The 17,116-nt window shown below is 45.7% G+C and overlaps 1 protein-coding gene across 7 annotated transcripts in view; it reads left to right on the top strand.

Moving 5' to 3' along the window:
• UNK (unk zinc finger) overlaps positions 1-15,181 on the top strand; it is a 45,056-nt gene extending 29,875 nt beyond the window's left edge. For 3 of the 7 annotated variants that reach the window (XM_077188343.1, XM_054645307.2, XM_054645306.2), the window contains 7 exons: positions 2,914-2,982; positions 3,656-3,830; positions 4,968-5,069; positions 6,555-6,743; positions 9,559-9,740; positions 10,249-10,506; positions 10,846-15,181. In XM_077188343.1, the coding sequence (XP_077044458.1) occupies positions 2,914-2,982; positions 3,656-3,830; positions 4,968-5,069; positions 6,555-6,743; positions 9,559-9,740; positions 10,249-10,506; positions 10,846-11,001 (1,131 nt within the window). In that variant the 3' untranslated portion in view covers positions 11,002-15,181. The remainder of the gene's footprint in view (positions 1-2,913; positions 2,983-3,655; positions 3,831-4,967; positions 5,070-6,554; positions 6,744-9,558; positions 9,741-10,248; positions 10,507-10,845) is intronic. The other 4 variants (XM_077188340.1, XM_077188344.1, XM_077188341.1 and 1 more) reach the window with 4 other exon arrangements.
• Positions 15,182-17,116: the final 1,935 nt, after the last annotated feature.

The following is a 17,116-nucleotide window of genomic DNA, read 5'->3' as shown; positions in this document are numbered from 1 at the left end:
GTCTTGAGCACTGTTTAGTCTAATTAAAATGATGCAGTGACAAATCCAGATTAAGCTATATGCATGTGTGCTCTCTTATCAATGCTCCCTTTGTCTGGCCTAAGGGGGATGTGCCTTAGGAAACTGCAAATTGATGCAACACATCTTTGGGGGTAAAGAGCAGAGCATGCTGTGATCTTGGCATTTCTTGCAGGCACAGCAGCTTGTAACAGTTGTTTAGAAACAAAAGGAAAAACATGTCCTCCTTCTCTGTGGCCTCTGCTGCAAAGGAGGAGTGAACCCAGAGCTGAAGGACTGAGAGAACCCCTGGCTGCTGCCAGCAGAGGCAGGATGCCAAGGAGGCCCTGCTTTGGAGAAAATGGGCAGCAAGCCTAAGCCAAGGAGAAAAGGGATGGAGCATGAATAGGACTTGTAAAAGGAAGGCCAGATGATGAGCATTTGTATCTGGAGTCAGATCTGTGCTATGAAGATACTGTATTCACATAACTGCTTAATTATGTGCTTTAATTAAGCAAAACCTGTGTTAAATAGGAATAAATAGCTATTAAGGTATAGACAGAAGTAATCACAGTTGCCTTATGCTAGGCTTCTACACAGAAGATTAGGTGTCTCATAAGTGTCCTGATTTAATTTTACTTTAATCCATAATTACTTAGTTTTAAAATTCTACTGTAATTCCCTTTGGCTGCAATAGGCGCCAGAGATTCTCAAATACCCTGTAAATTAGATCAATAATGAGGCATTTAACTTTGTCAGCTCCTGTGTGGAAATGTCAGAGGAGACACTCTGGCTCAGTTCTGCAATGGCCTTGTCATTTTTCCCCTGTAGAATTTATACAAATAGTTTCTATCTTATTAGAATGAAAAATGCACCTTCTGTCTTAATAGATTCCACATAGTTTATGGTAAGGCTGAGCCAGCAGTTAAAGCTAAAAATACTTTTCCCAAGTCCCAGAAGATTTAGCAAGCTGGAAAAATGCTGGCTGCACTGGAAGGACTTGAATGCCACAACCACGTGTTCCCAAGTCTTGACACACAGCACAGTAGGTTTGTTCCATGCTGGTCAGAAAACATTTAGTTTCACTCAATTTATGTCCCTTGTTCTCTTCCCTGACTGCAACAGAGGGAGCTGGTGAATTGCAGCCTGTCCTTTGAACATCTGTCTCAATGTGTGCCCTTTCTAATGTTATTCAGAGCTAAAGGAGACTGCCTTAGTGGTGACATTTTGTTTGCTCTATTTTTCCCTTGTGTTGTGTGAATTCCAGGCATTTGGAATTGGGGCTGACTTGGAAATATGTTCACTTTTCTCCTCCTTAAAGAAAAAAAAAAAAAGCACTTCCAGTAAGACTTAACTGCAGCAGAGGCAGCTCCCCAGGCTGGCAGGAAGCCTCTCAGTGGGGGCACGGCTGCCTGTGTGCCCTCCCCTCACTGCTGACGTCTGAGATGGCACATTTTGTGTTCAGAGTGTCAGACAGGGCAGGGCTGTGCTGGCTAATGCAGCAGCAGCCTTATCAGACACTCACAGAGGCACTCACAGAGCACAGCTCTCACTCACAGAGCAGAGCCAGCCCATCACCGGCTCCTGTGTTGTGAACATGCTCAGGGAAGTGTGAGAGAACACTGCAGGAGTATCTTTGTGTCCATCTCCCAGCTGCCTGTCTGGCAGGCTCTGACCTCTCTGTCTGCCCACAGGCATAGAGCTGAGCAGAGAAAATGATTTAATGAAGTAAAAGCAAGGGAGGAATTCTTGCACTGCTCTTTTGCCTGTCTGGTTACGTCACCCCTCTCCAGCACTCATTTATCTTTGGCATGAGACTGTTCAGCCAAGAAGTCAAGGGCTATCACTTCAGCTCAGGGTGGTGCCTCATGTGCTGCTGGTGCACACCATGCCTCAGTTTCCTGCAGAGATGGTGCCTGCCTGGATTTGGGATAAAAACCAGGCTTGCTTTATGGCTGGAATATGTCTGTGTTTCACACTGGGGGGCTGGGGAGTGAGTAAACAGGCAGGGCTGACTCCCAGCACTTTTTTGCTGCCTCTCTGTGCCCAAAGGGTGGGATTGATCTCCCTGTGCCATGTCACAGCATGGGAGGAAGGGAGCAAGGCCTGCAGACAGACTGACAGGCTCCTGAGGCCACTTCCCAGCTGAATCCCAGCAGAACTGACTGATGTTGTCAGGCAAGACAGTTGAGATCCATTAAAGATATAATGCTGAAAGGACCTTAAGCTGAATTTTTAACCTGGATAGTGGGATTCCAAATGTGTATTGGCATTCATGCAGTTTTGCAATTCCAGACAGCCTTGGCCTCACTTACGTTTTCTACCTTTGAGCTCTTATGTTAATGGATAAGGGGAGGATTTTTTGTAAGGTTAGTTTGATGATGTTGCTTTGAAAATTGGTTAGTTATCACTGTGTTTTACTTTGCAATCCTAGCTGGGAGCTGGAAAGGTTTGAGGGAAAACATAACCTACATACTTTTATTTTCCCCAAACTGAAAAATATTTGCATAATGTAACAATGCAGTGTGCCTCCCACCATTTCTGGCCCTTCCTGGGTGTTAGATGCAGTAGGGCTGATGAGTTAGTTATAGCAAGGCAAAATAATTCAGTTTTGATCGTGGTTCTTAGGATGTGCTTTGTGCTAGCAGGGGTCTTATAGCAGCATTAAAGGCAAATGTCACTGTGACAAGTCTCTGCATAATTCTAGGGGTAATGTCTTGCTATAGAGAAAGCAAATGACTTGGAATGTTTTCAGTTTGCTGTGCTTTTCCTCTCCCCAAATTCTCCAGTGCCTTGGACAGCCCAAGAGAGGAGTGGACTGTGTTTCCCATGGCCTCTCCAAAGCCAGCAGCCAGCCATTTTTAATTTTGCTAAATAATCACTCTGCTTATCTTTTGTTTTGTTTCTTTACTGCAGCAAGCAAAAATGAAGTCCCACTCCCTGGAACACAGGAGCCAGGAGCAACCTTTGTTACAGCCCAAACAGGTATGGAACTGCCGGCAGGGCTCTGAACCCAGCTCAGGGCTTCCAGCACCACAGAGAAATCTGTGGATCCAGACAGCTCTGCAGGGAGTAAATAACAGTCCAGACACCATTAGGGATGCTCAGCTGGAGGGATTACTTTATGAAGATGGGATGATTTGCTGGAGGTGTTATTTGGGAGTAGTTAGACCTGAGTGAATTCAGGGTAGATTCATAGGGCTGGACTGTGCAGGAGAGTCTTCAAATTACAGAAAATTGAGCTGGAATGGATCTCTGGAGTCATCTAAGTTCAAGGATTTGGCAAAGGGAATTTAATATCAGATTCTAAGTCGTGTGTTGAACTAAGTCTGACTGGGTGATTGTGTGGCCCATGGCTGTGATTGCATGCAACCTGTGGGTCACAGGAGTTAATTCTGGGGCAGCCTGAAAGATGTTTAGAATACTGGGGAGGGGAGGGGGAACACAGAATGGAGAACAGTCGACAGAAATTAAAGAAAAGCTGTTAATCTCTCCCCACCCCCAGCCCAGTGGTAGCAGTAGCCATCTGTCAGGTTGGAAGCAGGCAGGAAACAGGTTTGCTGCTGGCATTTGGCTCCTTCCTGCACGTTTCTGAAGGGGTTGTTCTAGAAAGATGTTTTATTTCCTACCTCTTTCGCTTTCCACACTCTTGTTTCAGGACATCCTGGGCATTCTCCCAGTGGGGAGCCCACTGACATCCAGCATCTCCTCTAGTATCACCTCCAGTCTGGCTGCAACCCCCCCGAGCCCCGCCGGCACCAGCAGCATTCCAGGCATGAATGCCAATGCCCTTCCCTTCTACCCAACCAGTGACACCGTTGAGTCTGTCATAGGTAACTTTGCCTTTTTCACTTATGAAAGTAGGGCTTCCTCAGCCATGGATCTCCAGGTATGAGACTTGGAGTAACCTGGGTGTTCCAGTGACCTCCAGTTTTCCGTGTCTGTCAGTGCTGGCAGATTGCTGAAGCTTGTTCTGTGACTGTGACACGTCTGATGTTTCCTGCAGGTCATTTGGGATGAAATTCACCCACGGGACCAACTGAAGGCCTCTGAGCCACTCACTCAGAATGTCACATGGTGTAAAAGGGCCTTAGCTTTAGCTTTGTCAAAGTGACAAAGAGATCTTGGACTAGGCAGGAAATCACAGGAGCATTTTCCACAGTTACAACCCCTCCGTTCTAAATGAGAATTTTATAGCCAGAGCTACCACCAGGTAGATTGTAAGGACTTTGCCCTTTGTAGAGTGTAGGACAGAGGCTGTAAGAGAAAGGAAAGCAGGAGAGTCCAGAGAGTGGAATCACTCTTAGATAGGCACAGGCTTTTTGGTCACCTGTTTTTCTTCTTCCTTTTTTTTTCTTTTTTTTTCCTTTTTTTAATTAAATGTAACGTTTCTGAGGTGATCTCACTAATTTGTTAAAAATAATAATAGAAATGAGTGGGCATGTGTGGGATGGAATTATATTGATCATCATTAGTGATGAGGCATGTTCAAATAGATATAACAGTTTCAGGCATTAATAAGCTTTATTTTACCCAATATGAGAACCTCAGAGATGTTTTTCAAGTGTTCCCTTCTCCTGGTATTTCTTTTCCAAGTGGCTTTTCAGGAACACAGGGACAGAGCACAAACCAGACCCAGACATGCCATAAGGCAGTGTTCCTGTACATAAGGAACAGACTTAAAAGAACAGTTTGGGGAAGACTTTTGGGATCTGCTGTTAATTAATCAGATTTTTGTTTTCATATACCCTTTGGGAATGCTTTAAGACAAAAAGAAACAGGTCAGGTGAAAGAACCTGAACTGAAAAGCTGCCCATGACACTTCTGCCAAACCATCTGAGAACAGGATGGAGAGTAGGGCCCTGAGAGGTAGCAAGCACAGGCTCCTCTGCATGTAGGCTCTTTGGGCCATCCTATCTCTTGAAGTTGTTGGTCCTTTATAACATAATTGGTACCTCTGTGTCTGGCAGAGTCTGCCTTGGATGACCTGGACCTGAATGAATTCGGAGTGGCTGCCCTGGAGAAGACATTTGACAGCAGCACAGTGCCCCACACGAGTGGCATCATGATAGGTACATGAAAGCAACAGAGCTTTCTTTATCTTCTGCCAAGCAGTGTTGCCCAGTCACCTCAGTGGAGCCAGCCCAACCAAGCTCTAAAACCAGTCCCAAAATGACATTGGTTAAAACAGCAATTACAACAAACTCTGGCAACCCCTGAGCATCTTTGAAGTGAGAGCTTGCCCTTACTGAGTAGCAGAGCTGAGCTGTTGCCATTGGGCCCAGCCGTCTTGGGGATGTTTCTTGAGACTGAATGGGACCTGCCTGATTTTTTTTTCCTTTTTTTTCTCCTTTTTTTTCTTTATTTTTTCTTTTTCTTTTTCTTTTTTTTTTTTTTTTTAATGTGTAAGTGGATTCCAGAAAGCATCTGATGCATTTCAAATCAGGCCAAATTATAACAATTTGCATCTTAAGCAGAAAACTCTCCCTAGCTGTAACAGGAAACTCACTGACCTGGTAATGCCATCCATCTGTCAGAGTGTCATCATGGTCTGCTGATTTGGTTCCTGTAATGTCTGTCTCATTTTGATACATGGAGGTAGGCTAAGGCCTCTTCTACCTGTCTCTGATGGGTGTCCAGGGAAAAAAGAAATGTCTCATAACTTTTTTGGAAGTGGTTGTAGTTTCTGGCTGCCCTTGCTGTGTAAAGCAGCTGTTTCAACAGGAGCTAACTGGTTGTCTGAAGGTTTCCAAGGGAACTGCACTGCCTGGAGCTGTATTGAGGTAGGAAAGGACCTGTGGAAAGAATATTACTTCCACTTCCCTGGCAAAGATTAGAGCCTGTTGGAGGTTTACTGTCCCTGGCTGCTGCCAGCCCTGCTGCTGCTGCTCCCCACCTGCAGTGCCTTAGGGATCCTCCCCTTCTCCCTCTCTTCACATCAGGCCTGGGTGATACCTGGTGATCTTCTAAGGAGGGACATAGATGAGGAGAGAGCAGGGCTGAGATCTCCCTAAATCTGTGAGTGGCAGGCAGAACAACCTCTGGTGTAAGGTGATGTCTTTTGTGGTTAGGCTTTTGTTTATTTGGGGTTTATTACTGATAGATCCAGGCACTCAGGTATGTGTAGCTACAGCTAGTCACTGGTTTTTAGTGGTTGAGGTCATGGTGGTCTTCTCACTACAGGTTGTTTGGAAGTATAAAGGCAGAGGCACATGTTTTAGAAGTGAATTTTTTGTGACAAAGTATTTCACCAGATACCAAATTCATCTTCTCTAGACTGACAGAGACCGAGCTCTGCTCAGAAAACCTTTTGTTCCTTTGGCCACTGAAAGAGTAATCCATTGAATTGTGGAGGGTCCTAACCTATGTGGGTCATGGGATGGCAGCTTCAGTGCTCCTCTTAAAGGCTGAGCGGGGAATGAAACCTCAGAAGTGGAGGGAATCCTGAGGGACTCAGGGAGGAGAAAGGGAACCTGACACCTCCTGCTCTGAACTCCTGCCTGTGTCCACACCTCATGATCATACATAGCCATCCTCTCTGTGTGTTCTTTGTCCAGGTGGGAGTTTGCTGCAAAGTTCTGCTCCTGTAAATATCCCCGGGTCCCTTGGAAGCTCTGCCTCCTTTCACTCCGCCTCTCCTTCTCCACCGGTCAGCCTCTCATCGCATTTCCTCCATCAGCCCCAGGGACACTTAAGCCAGTCAGAAAACACTTTCCTGGGGACATCAGCTTCTCATGGATCATTAGGTAAATGCACAGTGTGTGTGTCCCATGTACATGCCTGTCTGTGCCATGTAAGTATTTTCTTTTCAGTTGGCTTTAATTTCAGTGTGTTATTTCACTGCTGCCATGGATCCCTTCTTCCCATGAGAACAGCAATGGGACTAGAAGCTGTTTCACCAAAAGTCAGCTAATACCTCATGAACAAGGGATCAATTCCCTCTACTTTCCTTGTTTCTAGGCTGGGAAAGTGGGGCAGATAGGTTAATTGCCTTGCTCTGATGATGCCTTTCAGGAAAAACAGCTCTGCCTTTTCCAGCACCAGCAAAGTGGTGCTTTGATGAGATTTCATATAAAACTCAGAGCTGGGTCCTCAGCTTAGCTCAGTTTAGTTTAGGTAGGAATTACAGTTTGCCCTTGGGACTACTTGTGGGCCAGACTGGCTTCTGGGAGGTCTAGAGCAGGCTTGGGCCACTGGAACTTTTTCTCCTGTTTGACACTCTGCACCAGTTCTGCAGTGTGGACTTTCCAAAAAGTCAGTGTTTCAGTTTTGTCCCCTTTGCTCCTTCCCCTCCTTGAGGGCTTTTCTCCTGAACGAGGGACTGAAGGAAGAAAAAATTACTTTGGAGCTTCAGCTGTATCAGGAAGAACAGGGAATTTAGCCAAATTTAGAACAGGGAATTAGTCAAATCTGTTTTATTATCAAGACATGGGATTACCTTGAGAAATAAAACTGTTTGGCCTCCAGGCTACAGGGACACCAGTTCAGCTCATTTCTGTTTGTAACAGTAAATATTAATTCTCTCTATTGATGCTAGACATAAATGCCTCCTAAAGTCTGAGATACACTTTAATCTTTAATATTAAGCTTGACCTAATAAAATTATTACATGCTTGTGTAAGCTATTTCTGCATGCACTTATCTGTGTAACTGCATCCCTTGTTTGCACAGCCCAAGCCCATGCTTCCATGCTTCCCATTGCTGCTTGTTAGGCTTTAACAGCTTTTACAATTACTGTAATAAAAGACATCAGAGGCCATCTCTGCTCTTAATTAGGTTGAGGCTGGCTGTTTGTCCTAGTTTTTGTAAGGAAAGGAAAAATTGCTGTTTCAGAAGAAATGAATCATGTTTATCTTGACTGTGTATTTATATAAATAAAAAGCCAAAAATTGCAGGAAATTCACAAATGCATTTAAATAATTTATTTATAAAAGATATTTTTCCATAAACGCAACAAATCCTTTGCTGGGGTTTTGGGAAGATATTTAAATAATATCTTAGCAGTTGGCAATCATCTGTTCCATTTAACTTAGTGAATGCACGTAACATGTCAAGTGTGTAGTTATCACTTATTTGTATTGAAATTGAGTTAAAAATACCTAGTTCTGGGCTGGTTTCCACTGTGCTAGGTGCAAAATGTGCAGAGAAGGCTTTTCTGCCCAAAGGGGCTTGATACTTCCAATGTGAAATGAGAACAGCAGATGGAAAGAGGGAGTTACAACAAATTACAAGATCAGCCTGGTCAGCACTGTGGCAGAATTTGTGGCTTGCCAGCATTCTGCTTAATGCTGGATTCCCATTCAAGAAAACTCAGGTTTAAAAAATAAAATGTGAGTTGGGAATCCATTAAAACTTCTTGCTTTAATCTGAGCACCCTTCAGAGCAGCTGAAATGGATCTGTGGTAAGTGGCCTGAGCCAGCAAAGATCCCTTGCTGCTCTGCTGAATGAGTTCATGTGCCTAAGCCCTTGGTGAAGACAATTTTGTCAGTATTTGTGTCTTGGCTGGGAAGTCAGTGGTGCTGGGACCGACCTCAGTGAGAGGCTGTTGATTCCAGGGTTCACTTGCAGGCACAGTTTAGCTGCTGTGAGATCAGAATTATCAATTGCAACTCGATTTAGGAATATTCCCAGCCACTGGTGAGCATCACTGCATGAAAATGACTCCCACATCAAACTGGAGCAAACTGTGAGGGTGAGAGTCCACACTCTGTCTCAATGTTACCTTTTCCTGCTAGTTTTCCCCTGAATGCAAGTGTGGGTACCTATTTTAAGTGAAAGTTATTGAAAGAATATGAACATTGGACTCTGGAAAAATAGCCAGTTTTGTCTACAACTGATACTCTACTCCTTTGTCTCCTAAGCCTTGAAATTCTTCCTGAAAAGAGAGTTTATTTGAACAAGCTAAAATAGGGAAATGGCTGATTAGTTTTCTTTGGTGCTGCTCACTAGCTCAGTGCTAGAATTCTGCAGAGGATGAAGCAGATACAGATACTATTGTCTCTACTTGTTTATAAACAGGATTTTCCAGTTCTGTTCCTTGTGTATGGAAGCAGCAATGACTTGGAACATTTTTATGACACTGTTTGGAAGTGAGGCTCCTTTTCTCAGCCCCACACTGAGGAGACAAAGGCAGAAATTTCTTAGGGTGTAGGGTGGGAGAAAGCACCACCTGGGCTCTGTGAACCAGCTCTGGTGGCTGTGCTGCACTGAAAATTGAGAGGTAGAAGCAGGACAGGGGTTCCCCTGAAAGAAGGGGCATTCAAGCTGACAGTCAGCTCTGCTGTAAAAGTGATGCTTCTGAAAACAGCCTGATTGATTCAAGAGTTGTCTCCACTCAGTGCCATGGTTCCTCCCTGCATCACTAAAGATGAGGGCCTAATGCTGTGAAATTTCCCTATAAAGTCTCTCTATGATGGACTCAGGGGGATGAAACTGATTCTTAAGATGGACTTTTTATCCTATTTGCACATTTATGAATCCTGGATTTCACAGGGTTAGGGAGGAAATGGGGAAATTACCAGCACCTGTGACATAACCCTCTCTATTTCCCTGTGAAACAGGTTTAAATGGGATGAACAGCAGCATATGGGAACACTTTGCTTCAGGGAGTTTTTCGCCCAGTACCTCACCTGCATTTCTGTCAGGTCCAGGTGCTGCGGAGATGGCACGGCTGCGACAGGAACTGGATGAGGCCAACGGCACAATAAAGCAGTGGGAAGAGTCTTGGAAACAAGCCAAGCAGGTACTTGGGCAGATCCTGGGATTAGGGAGTGTATAGCAGTGGAGGGTGTCAGCCTTCAACAGGCTGTTTCTGGACAGGGAGGTGATGGACAGAGCTGTAGGTTTTGCAGGTTCTCAGCATTCTTTCCTCTCCCTTGGAAATCACCAAATTGCTTGGCTTGGTGTGTTCAGGTGCTGAAATTGCAAGGCCAGATGTCACAACAGATGCCCTAAAGTGTTTGACAGTCTCTCAGACCTTTGATCCATGATGATTTATCAGTATGCAAAGTTCATCCCCTGAATGCTGTGAGCCAGATGAGTAGAACCACAGCCCAAGCAGATGGAATATGTGGAATGAGCAGTGCCTTGAAGTAAGGCTCCAAACATGTTTCAGAATTTGGGAACAGGCCAGGTTGGTCAGAACTGGTGTGAGAAGTGTATGGAAATTGATAGTTTTGCCTGGGTTTCTCTTTGGAGACAGACCAAGTTTTCAGACTGCTTCTTTTACCCTCTTTGGTTGGGACTTGCAGGCTTGTGATGCTTGGAAAAAGGAGGCAGAGGAAGCAAATGATCGCGCCAACACAGCTAACATGGAATGTGAACTGGCCCGGGAGCAGAGGGAAGCCTTGGAGCTGCAAGTGAAGAAACTGCAGGAGGAGCTGGAGAGGATCCACACCGGGCAGGACCCGCAGTTCCTGCGCTCCTTCTCTGACCTGGAGACGCTCTCGCTCTCGTCGCTCTACACCCTGCAGAAACAGCTGCGGGCAAACCTGGAGAAAGTGGACAAGGTGAGTGCCAGGGCCTGGCAGGGCAGGGCTCTGCCCTCTCTGCTCCTACAGGTCACAGCTTTTCTCCTTTTCTTTGTTAGACTCAGAATTCAGAAGCCTGACTCCAGGTAGATGTCAAAGTGAGCTCTAGCTGGCTCACAGGAAGATAACTCCATCTTCTTTGTGCCTAAAATACAGAGTGTAAATCAATCAAAGCTGCTCTGTTGATCCTAAAGGTCCTGAAATGCATCGCACTGTGCTGCTTCCCTTTTGCTTCAGGAGATGAACAGGGCAGACAGCTGCAAGCCCTCCCTGCCCTGTGTGTGACACTGACACTGTGCCCTGTCCCCTCTCTTGCAGGCAGTATTTCAGATGCAGTCAGTGAAATGCCTTAAGTGTCAGGAGGAGAACCGGGTGGTGCTGCCGTGCCAACACGCGGTGCTGTGCGAGACGTGCGCTGAGGAGGGCGAGTGCCCCATCTGCCACCCCAACAGGCCCCACTCTCTGCAGTCATGACCTTCCAGGGACACTCCTTCTGATCATATCCTAGAGAACTTTTTAACTTTATACATACGTACATATATATGTATGTGTATATATATATATGTATATATGTGTGTGCATGGGCGTGGCTGTGCACCTGTAGGGACGGGCACACACACGCACATGCACACATGAAAACAGAAAATTAGTTGCAGAGCACTTTTTAATATTTTACATCCCGTATCTAAACTGCCCCTCACCCGTGCCCCACTAATTCTAACTCTTGATGAACTTTGAGAGCTGTTTTTAATACAGATCAAAGGGCCATTTGCAAAGAGTCTGTGTTTCTCCTCTTTTCTATTTAGATGATAACAAATTTTTGACTATTTCCAGAAGGACTTAGAGTGGGCAAGAGGGGCTTCCACGTGCTTTCCAGAGGAAGAGTTGAGATCACGGGGAGGATCGAGGTGGTTTGAAATGACTTGCTCATGCCTTCGGTCCCCCTGCTCTTTCACTGACCCAGCTTGGTTAAAGCCGTCCTCCCTGATGGGAGCTCTGCCAGGCTCCTGCCTGGAGGGCCTCACACTGCCCATCTCTGAATGTGCAGGAACTTTGTCTGGCATTTAATCAGCAAAGTTCACTTTTTAAATTTTTTTACACTCTTTGTATATTTGTATGAAAAGAAGAAAAGAGGGAAAAAAAATTTCTATTGGACCTAGAGCAAGCCAAGCCCCAAAATTCAGTGACCAATGTTCACTGCTGATGCAGCCAACATGTTCCAGGTCTGAGCAGCCTTAGAAGTATTGCCCTTGGGTGAGCCAAAGCCCTTTATGAAGGAAATTTGATGCAGAGGTTAGTTCTCTCCAGGCACCCCTTTGTCTGGTGGCTGTTTAGAGACTTTTTACTGTTTCAGACCAGATTAGTTTTGTTTTAGCCACAGGGACCTGATTCGTAGTCATTGCTGAAGTGCATGAACCAATTCCAGGTAGGCTGAGGACATTTTTGTTGCCTGTGTCAGCAGCTCAAGGGTGGTTTGTGGATTGCTGGCTCCAGAAACCCTGGTGCTGGAGAAGTGTGGTGACAGAAATAGTCCAGCAGGACAGAGAAATGCCACCAGCTCAGACCTGCCCAGCAGCTGAGCTTTCCTGTGACTTTCCTTACCAGCATGTCCATTGGATTTTTACATCAGGTGGATTGCAGTAACCTGCTGGGATCTCAACCAAAAGGCCACTCACTTGACTAAATATTTTTATTTTGCACAGGGATGCTCCTGTGCTGCCCCTCCATGACCTGGAAAAGCACTGGAACCTCCAGCAGCCCACTATTGTAGGAAAACTGAATTTTTACCAGAGCCTCTCAGAAAGCTTCATATTTAATACAAACACATAATTAGGTTTGTTTCCATAATTCCACCTTTCCTCTCCATGGAAGGGGTTAATATGCATTCCCAGATGATCTCTTAAGTGCAGCTCTGTGTAGTTCTTTTTTATGTTTTCCCATTAACTTGTTTTTGGGTTTTTTGGTAAAAATGCTTTTTTTCCATGTGTATTTTATTGTAACTAGCATCAGGTTTTTTAATTTTTTTTAATGGAGAGACACTGTTGAGTGACTATTGTGGCTATGTTGTTTGGTTATAGCCTTTGAATGTCTGTGCCATGGGGCAGCACATCTGCCTTGGTCTGATCTTAAAGAAAGACCTTTTATTAAAATACATGAACATTTCTCTTTTTTTTTTAGGAAAAATAAAAAATAAAAAAAAAATTAAAAGTGGGAGGGGAGGAGGAGGAAAAAGCCCAAATAAGAAAAAAATTTACTAAAAAGTTTGTTTGTTTTTTTTTGTAACTAACTTAAATCATAGGAAATAAACTCTTGAATCAGATCTTTAATATTTATAAGCAGCAGAGCTGATCAGCCTGTTTTTGGCTATGGTTTGTAACACTTTTTATGAGCGTGGGGGTTTCTCTGCTCCTCTGCCTCCCCAGGGGCTGCTCAGGGGTGATGCTGCCTTTTGCCAACCCTCTCTTTCCAGATCTGTCCAGCAGCAGCTCTGTGATTCCAACAGGGAATCCCTCCACGTGGAACTTGTCCCCTGAGGGCAGCCTGGGCTGTCTCCTGGGACAGTCACAGGGTGATGCAGGACTTGGGGGGTTTAGGGCAAAGAGCTGTTTGCCCCCAGTTTCCCTGGGTTACAAGGAAAAATTCCAGGCCAGAGAAAATGTGTTTTTCCCTTTTGAGTAAAACAGTTTCTCTGTTTTAAAACTTATACTGAAGGACCAAAGAATTCAGAATTTCACCTGTTTTGTGGCCCTTAAATTTGAACTTTCCATTGCCACACTGCACTCATGGCAGAGCAGCCTGAAGGAATTAGCACTAGACCCTTCCCTTGCCCCCACCCCATCCTCTCTCAGCACTCTCTTTGCACAAGCACATAGACTTTCTCACTTTTCTCTGGTTCTTGAAGAAACACTTCCTAAATTTAGGTTTCTATCAATTTGTTTGCTGCTTTAAAAAAAACAGGAGAGGAATATTGAAATGTGAATTTATTTTCTTAAGCATCAGATGGAAAAGAGAACTTCATCTTTGCATATTTTTAGAATGTTCTGGTGGGCCATTTAAAGACAATTTCTGAACCAAATGAGGTGGGAGCAGGGGGAAGGAGCAGCATTCCTGACCCACTCCAGCAGTTGTTGCTGCCTGCTCCGTGCAGGAAGGACAAACCATAATCACAGCACTGCAGTTGAGGCTTTAGAGTCTGTGATCAGCTTTTGTATGTTGTAAAAAGAGCTGAAACAAACCTGGTGCTAATAAGTGCAGCAGCCCCTGTCACGTACTGTCAGGCTTCCTTCTGAAGCAGGAACTCCCTTTACAGGACACACAGTAACACAGCAGAGCTGAGGGGGCTTCAAAACAAAAGTGGGGTCCACAGGGTTCCTTGGAGAGCAGCCCAGCTGAACAGCCCTGACCGTGGCTGGGTCCTGCCTCCTCACACAGACTCCTGAATGGATAATGACATTTTCCTCCCCAAATTTTTGGGAGCTTCAGAAGAGCTGACCTTGGTGATTAATTGGGCAGGTCAGACACTTCTGAGTTGAGAGCTGGGGGAAGGAGTTGTGGTTGTGTTGTGAAACCACAGCATCCTAAAGGTCAATCAACTTTTACATTATTATGGAAAACCAACCTAGAAGCAGCTGGCTTGGGACAACACTAGCCTGGGTAGATCCAGAGCAACAAGCAGGGTCAGAGCTGTAGGTGAGAGCCAGGAGGTGAAGGATTTTAGGCTGCCAGGACCACTTTGAGCTCCGCTCTGGCCTTAAGTGCCGTAGCCACACGCCTGCAGTGGCACAGGAGGGACCCAGGAAAGGTCTCAGAGCTGGAGCACGTTTCCTAAAGCAGATCCCACCCCTGGGGGTCCCTGCAGCTGATCCCCTGCTGAAGGGTTTTACACTTTTGTACATCTCTGAAGCTGAACCTGAGCCACTGGCAAGGCTTGTGCAGCTGAGACAATGAAGAGAATTCCTTACCCTGGGAGGAAGCCCTTAACACTGAATGGACTCAGTCATCCCTTGCTGTTCCCCCAGCCTCTGAACCTCCTCTCTTCCTCCTTTTCCCCTATCTGAGAAGGAAGAATATTACCAGTGTTTTCCTCCAGAGTTATTATAATCCTTGGAGTGATGGCCAACAGCAAAATAGATGTTACTGATGTAAAACCTAGTATTTTAAAGGTGAAGTATTCCTGCAAAGTAGTGACTGCATTGGAGAGATTTCTGGGGCTTCCCCACTCTGTAGCTTCCAATGTTAAAACAAAATAAATACAGTATACATTTTAAAAAAATAATAATAATACACACTGCAGTATTTCTGGTGGCAATTCTTGCCCAGTCCCTTCCCTGCTTTCCCCAGGAGGAAGGGCACTGGGCAGAGGCGCCCCTAGTCTGTGTAGAAGTTGGCAGAATGGTGATCAGTGGTGTAAAACGTGTTGTTGATTCCATGTATAGAACTGTGATTTCAGCTGTCGTTCTCTCGTACTCTGTAAATATGTGTTTTGGCTGTCGGAAACCTGGTTTAGACTCTTTTCTTGGCAGAGTGAATTTGCATGTGGGGCTGGAAAGAACTCAATCTGTGTCACAGTTTCCAAGGGCAGGATGGATTTTTTTTTTTTTTAGACGACAATAAATTTTTATTTTTTTGCTAAGAAAAAAAAATACAAACTGAAGCAGTGTGTGCGTGTGTGTGTGTGCCCAGGTGGATGTGCAGCCCTGGGCTCTGCTCTGGGCCTTGGGAGGGTGGAGAAACCTGGGCTTTGGAGCCCTCAGAACAACAGATCTCTGACCAATTTTCACACAACTGAGAATAATTTCTCTCTGAGCTCCTCTCCTGTTTTGGGGTGTTGCAATTCATTTTCCTGATGGAGGTGTGGTGAAAGAGGGGAAACATCAATGCAGTGTGGTTAAGGTGGGGCAGAGACCTCTTTGGAAATGACAAATCCAAAAATTGCTCACCCAAATTCTTGGTCTGGACATGGATTTATGCCCTGGAAGAGCCAGGCTGGGCAGAGGTGAGCCTGCACAGTGGATGCAGTGTTTTGTGTGTTGGCACCCAGAAGAACACACCTGGCTGTGGATCCAAGAATTATCTGTTAATTAATTTGGTCTAATTAATGCTTCAAAGATGCTTCAACCACTTCCCATCAGTCCAATCACAACAATAATCTGAATGGGCCCATTTGTATTGCAGATTATTGGTAACACAATAAAATCAGTAGCTCTAAGTGCCAGCCCTTCCCTCTTGTGTTCTGGCCATCCGCCTGTGTCGGGTTCTTCACCAGGATTAGGAGGATGGTGATGGAGACTTATTCCTCTTTGTCATGCTTGCATTTGCTAGGAGCTGGTTTTGTGTGCTTCAAGCCTTATTTTTAAATGTTTGGGCTGTTCTCCTGCTCCATGGGGTTAGTTGTGCTCTGACTGATTAAGGTTTATTAGTCTTTCTCTGTAAAAGGTGGGACTTCTTTTGGGGTGGGAGAAGACCCACACCACTGCCTGTAGCTGAGCAAAAATTCAGCTAAAACACTTTGAATAATACAGTGCAAACAACCTCAGAAGAGAGGTCAGCCTGTGCCACCTGCTCCCTGGGACACACCTGGCTGGTGGCTGCCCAGGGCAAGGTGGGACACAGTGATTTTTTTAAAAATAGCTAAAAATTAGTCCAGACCATATTCAAACCTCCAGCCTCATGGAGTAAACCTCACAATAAAGCATGAGGTGGCTACCAGCAGGTGCCAGCCCCAGATGAGCTGCAGGGTGCAGGCACAGGGTGCTGGACCCAGCTGAATGACACCCCAAGACAGCATCCCCACAATCCCAGACCCAGCTCTGGAATATTATTTCTCTGCACTAAAACCTAAGCCAGCAAATGGCTTCCTTGAGAGCCCGCAGTGCCTTAATCCCTCCTGCTGTGGGCTCTGTCACACAGATACCAAAGGAGCTTTTTTCTTTTCCCACCCCCACATCCAGGATTTGACCTGAGCTGACCCAGAGGCTGCTCTGCCCACCAGGGAGCAGCTGGTGCTCAGGCACCCGGGAGGGGGATGCTTTTAATTCCCTGTCCCTGGCAGCTCCCAGGGACCTGCTGCGGCTCAAACATGGCCACCCCCGTGCAGGGTGGGGGTAGAGGGAGCTCCAGGTGTATAATTAGTAATAATTGCAGAGAAAACAAGCTCCAAAATACCCAACAAATTGTTAAAACCACCTGCCTTGTCTGGCATTTTTACTGTAATACTGGGGCACCCCACATGGATGCACCCTGCAGAGTTTCCCACCACTTCCAGAGGGACCCAGATCCCTGGCACAGGCTGGGAGTGATGCCAGGGACCTGCACCCCATGCCTGGGCTGTCAGCTGCCCAAAATGCCTCCTGGTTTGGCTGCCAGAGCTGTGATGCTCTTTATTGCCAGCAAGATCCCAGGCTTCCAGGAGGTCAGTGAAATTGGTGGTAAAATTAAAAAAAAAAACCCAAAGAGACACAAGAGCCATACACATTTTAAAAAAGGAGAAATTCAGCAGCTCCCACCAGACCTCAAATGCCCTTGTCCCACCCCACTGTGCTGCTGCTGCCAGCACAGGGCCACTGCCTCAAAGCACACAGCCCACGCA

Source organism: Agelaius phoeniceus, chromosome 19 (assembly GCF_051311805.1).
Source record: "Agelaius phoeniceus isolate bAgePho1 chromosome 19, bAgePho1.hap1, whole genome shotgun sequence".
Lineage (NCBI taxonomy): Eukaryota > Metazoa > Chordata > Aves > Passeriformes > Icteridae > Agelaius > Agelaius phoeniceus.
This window is presented reverse-complemented; position numbering and strand designations above follow the sequence as displayed.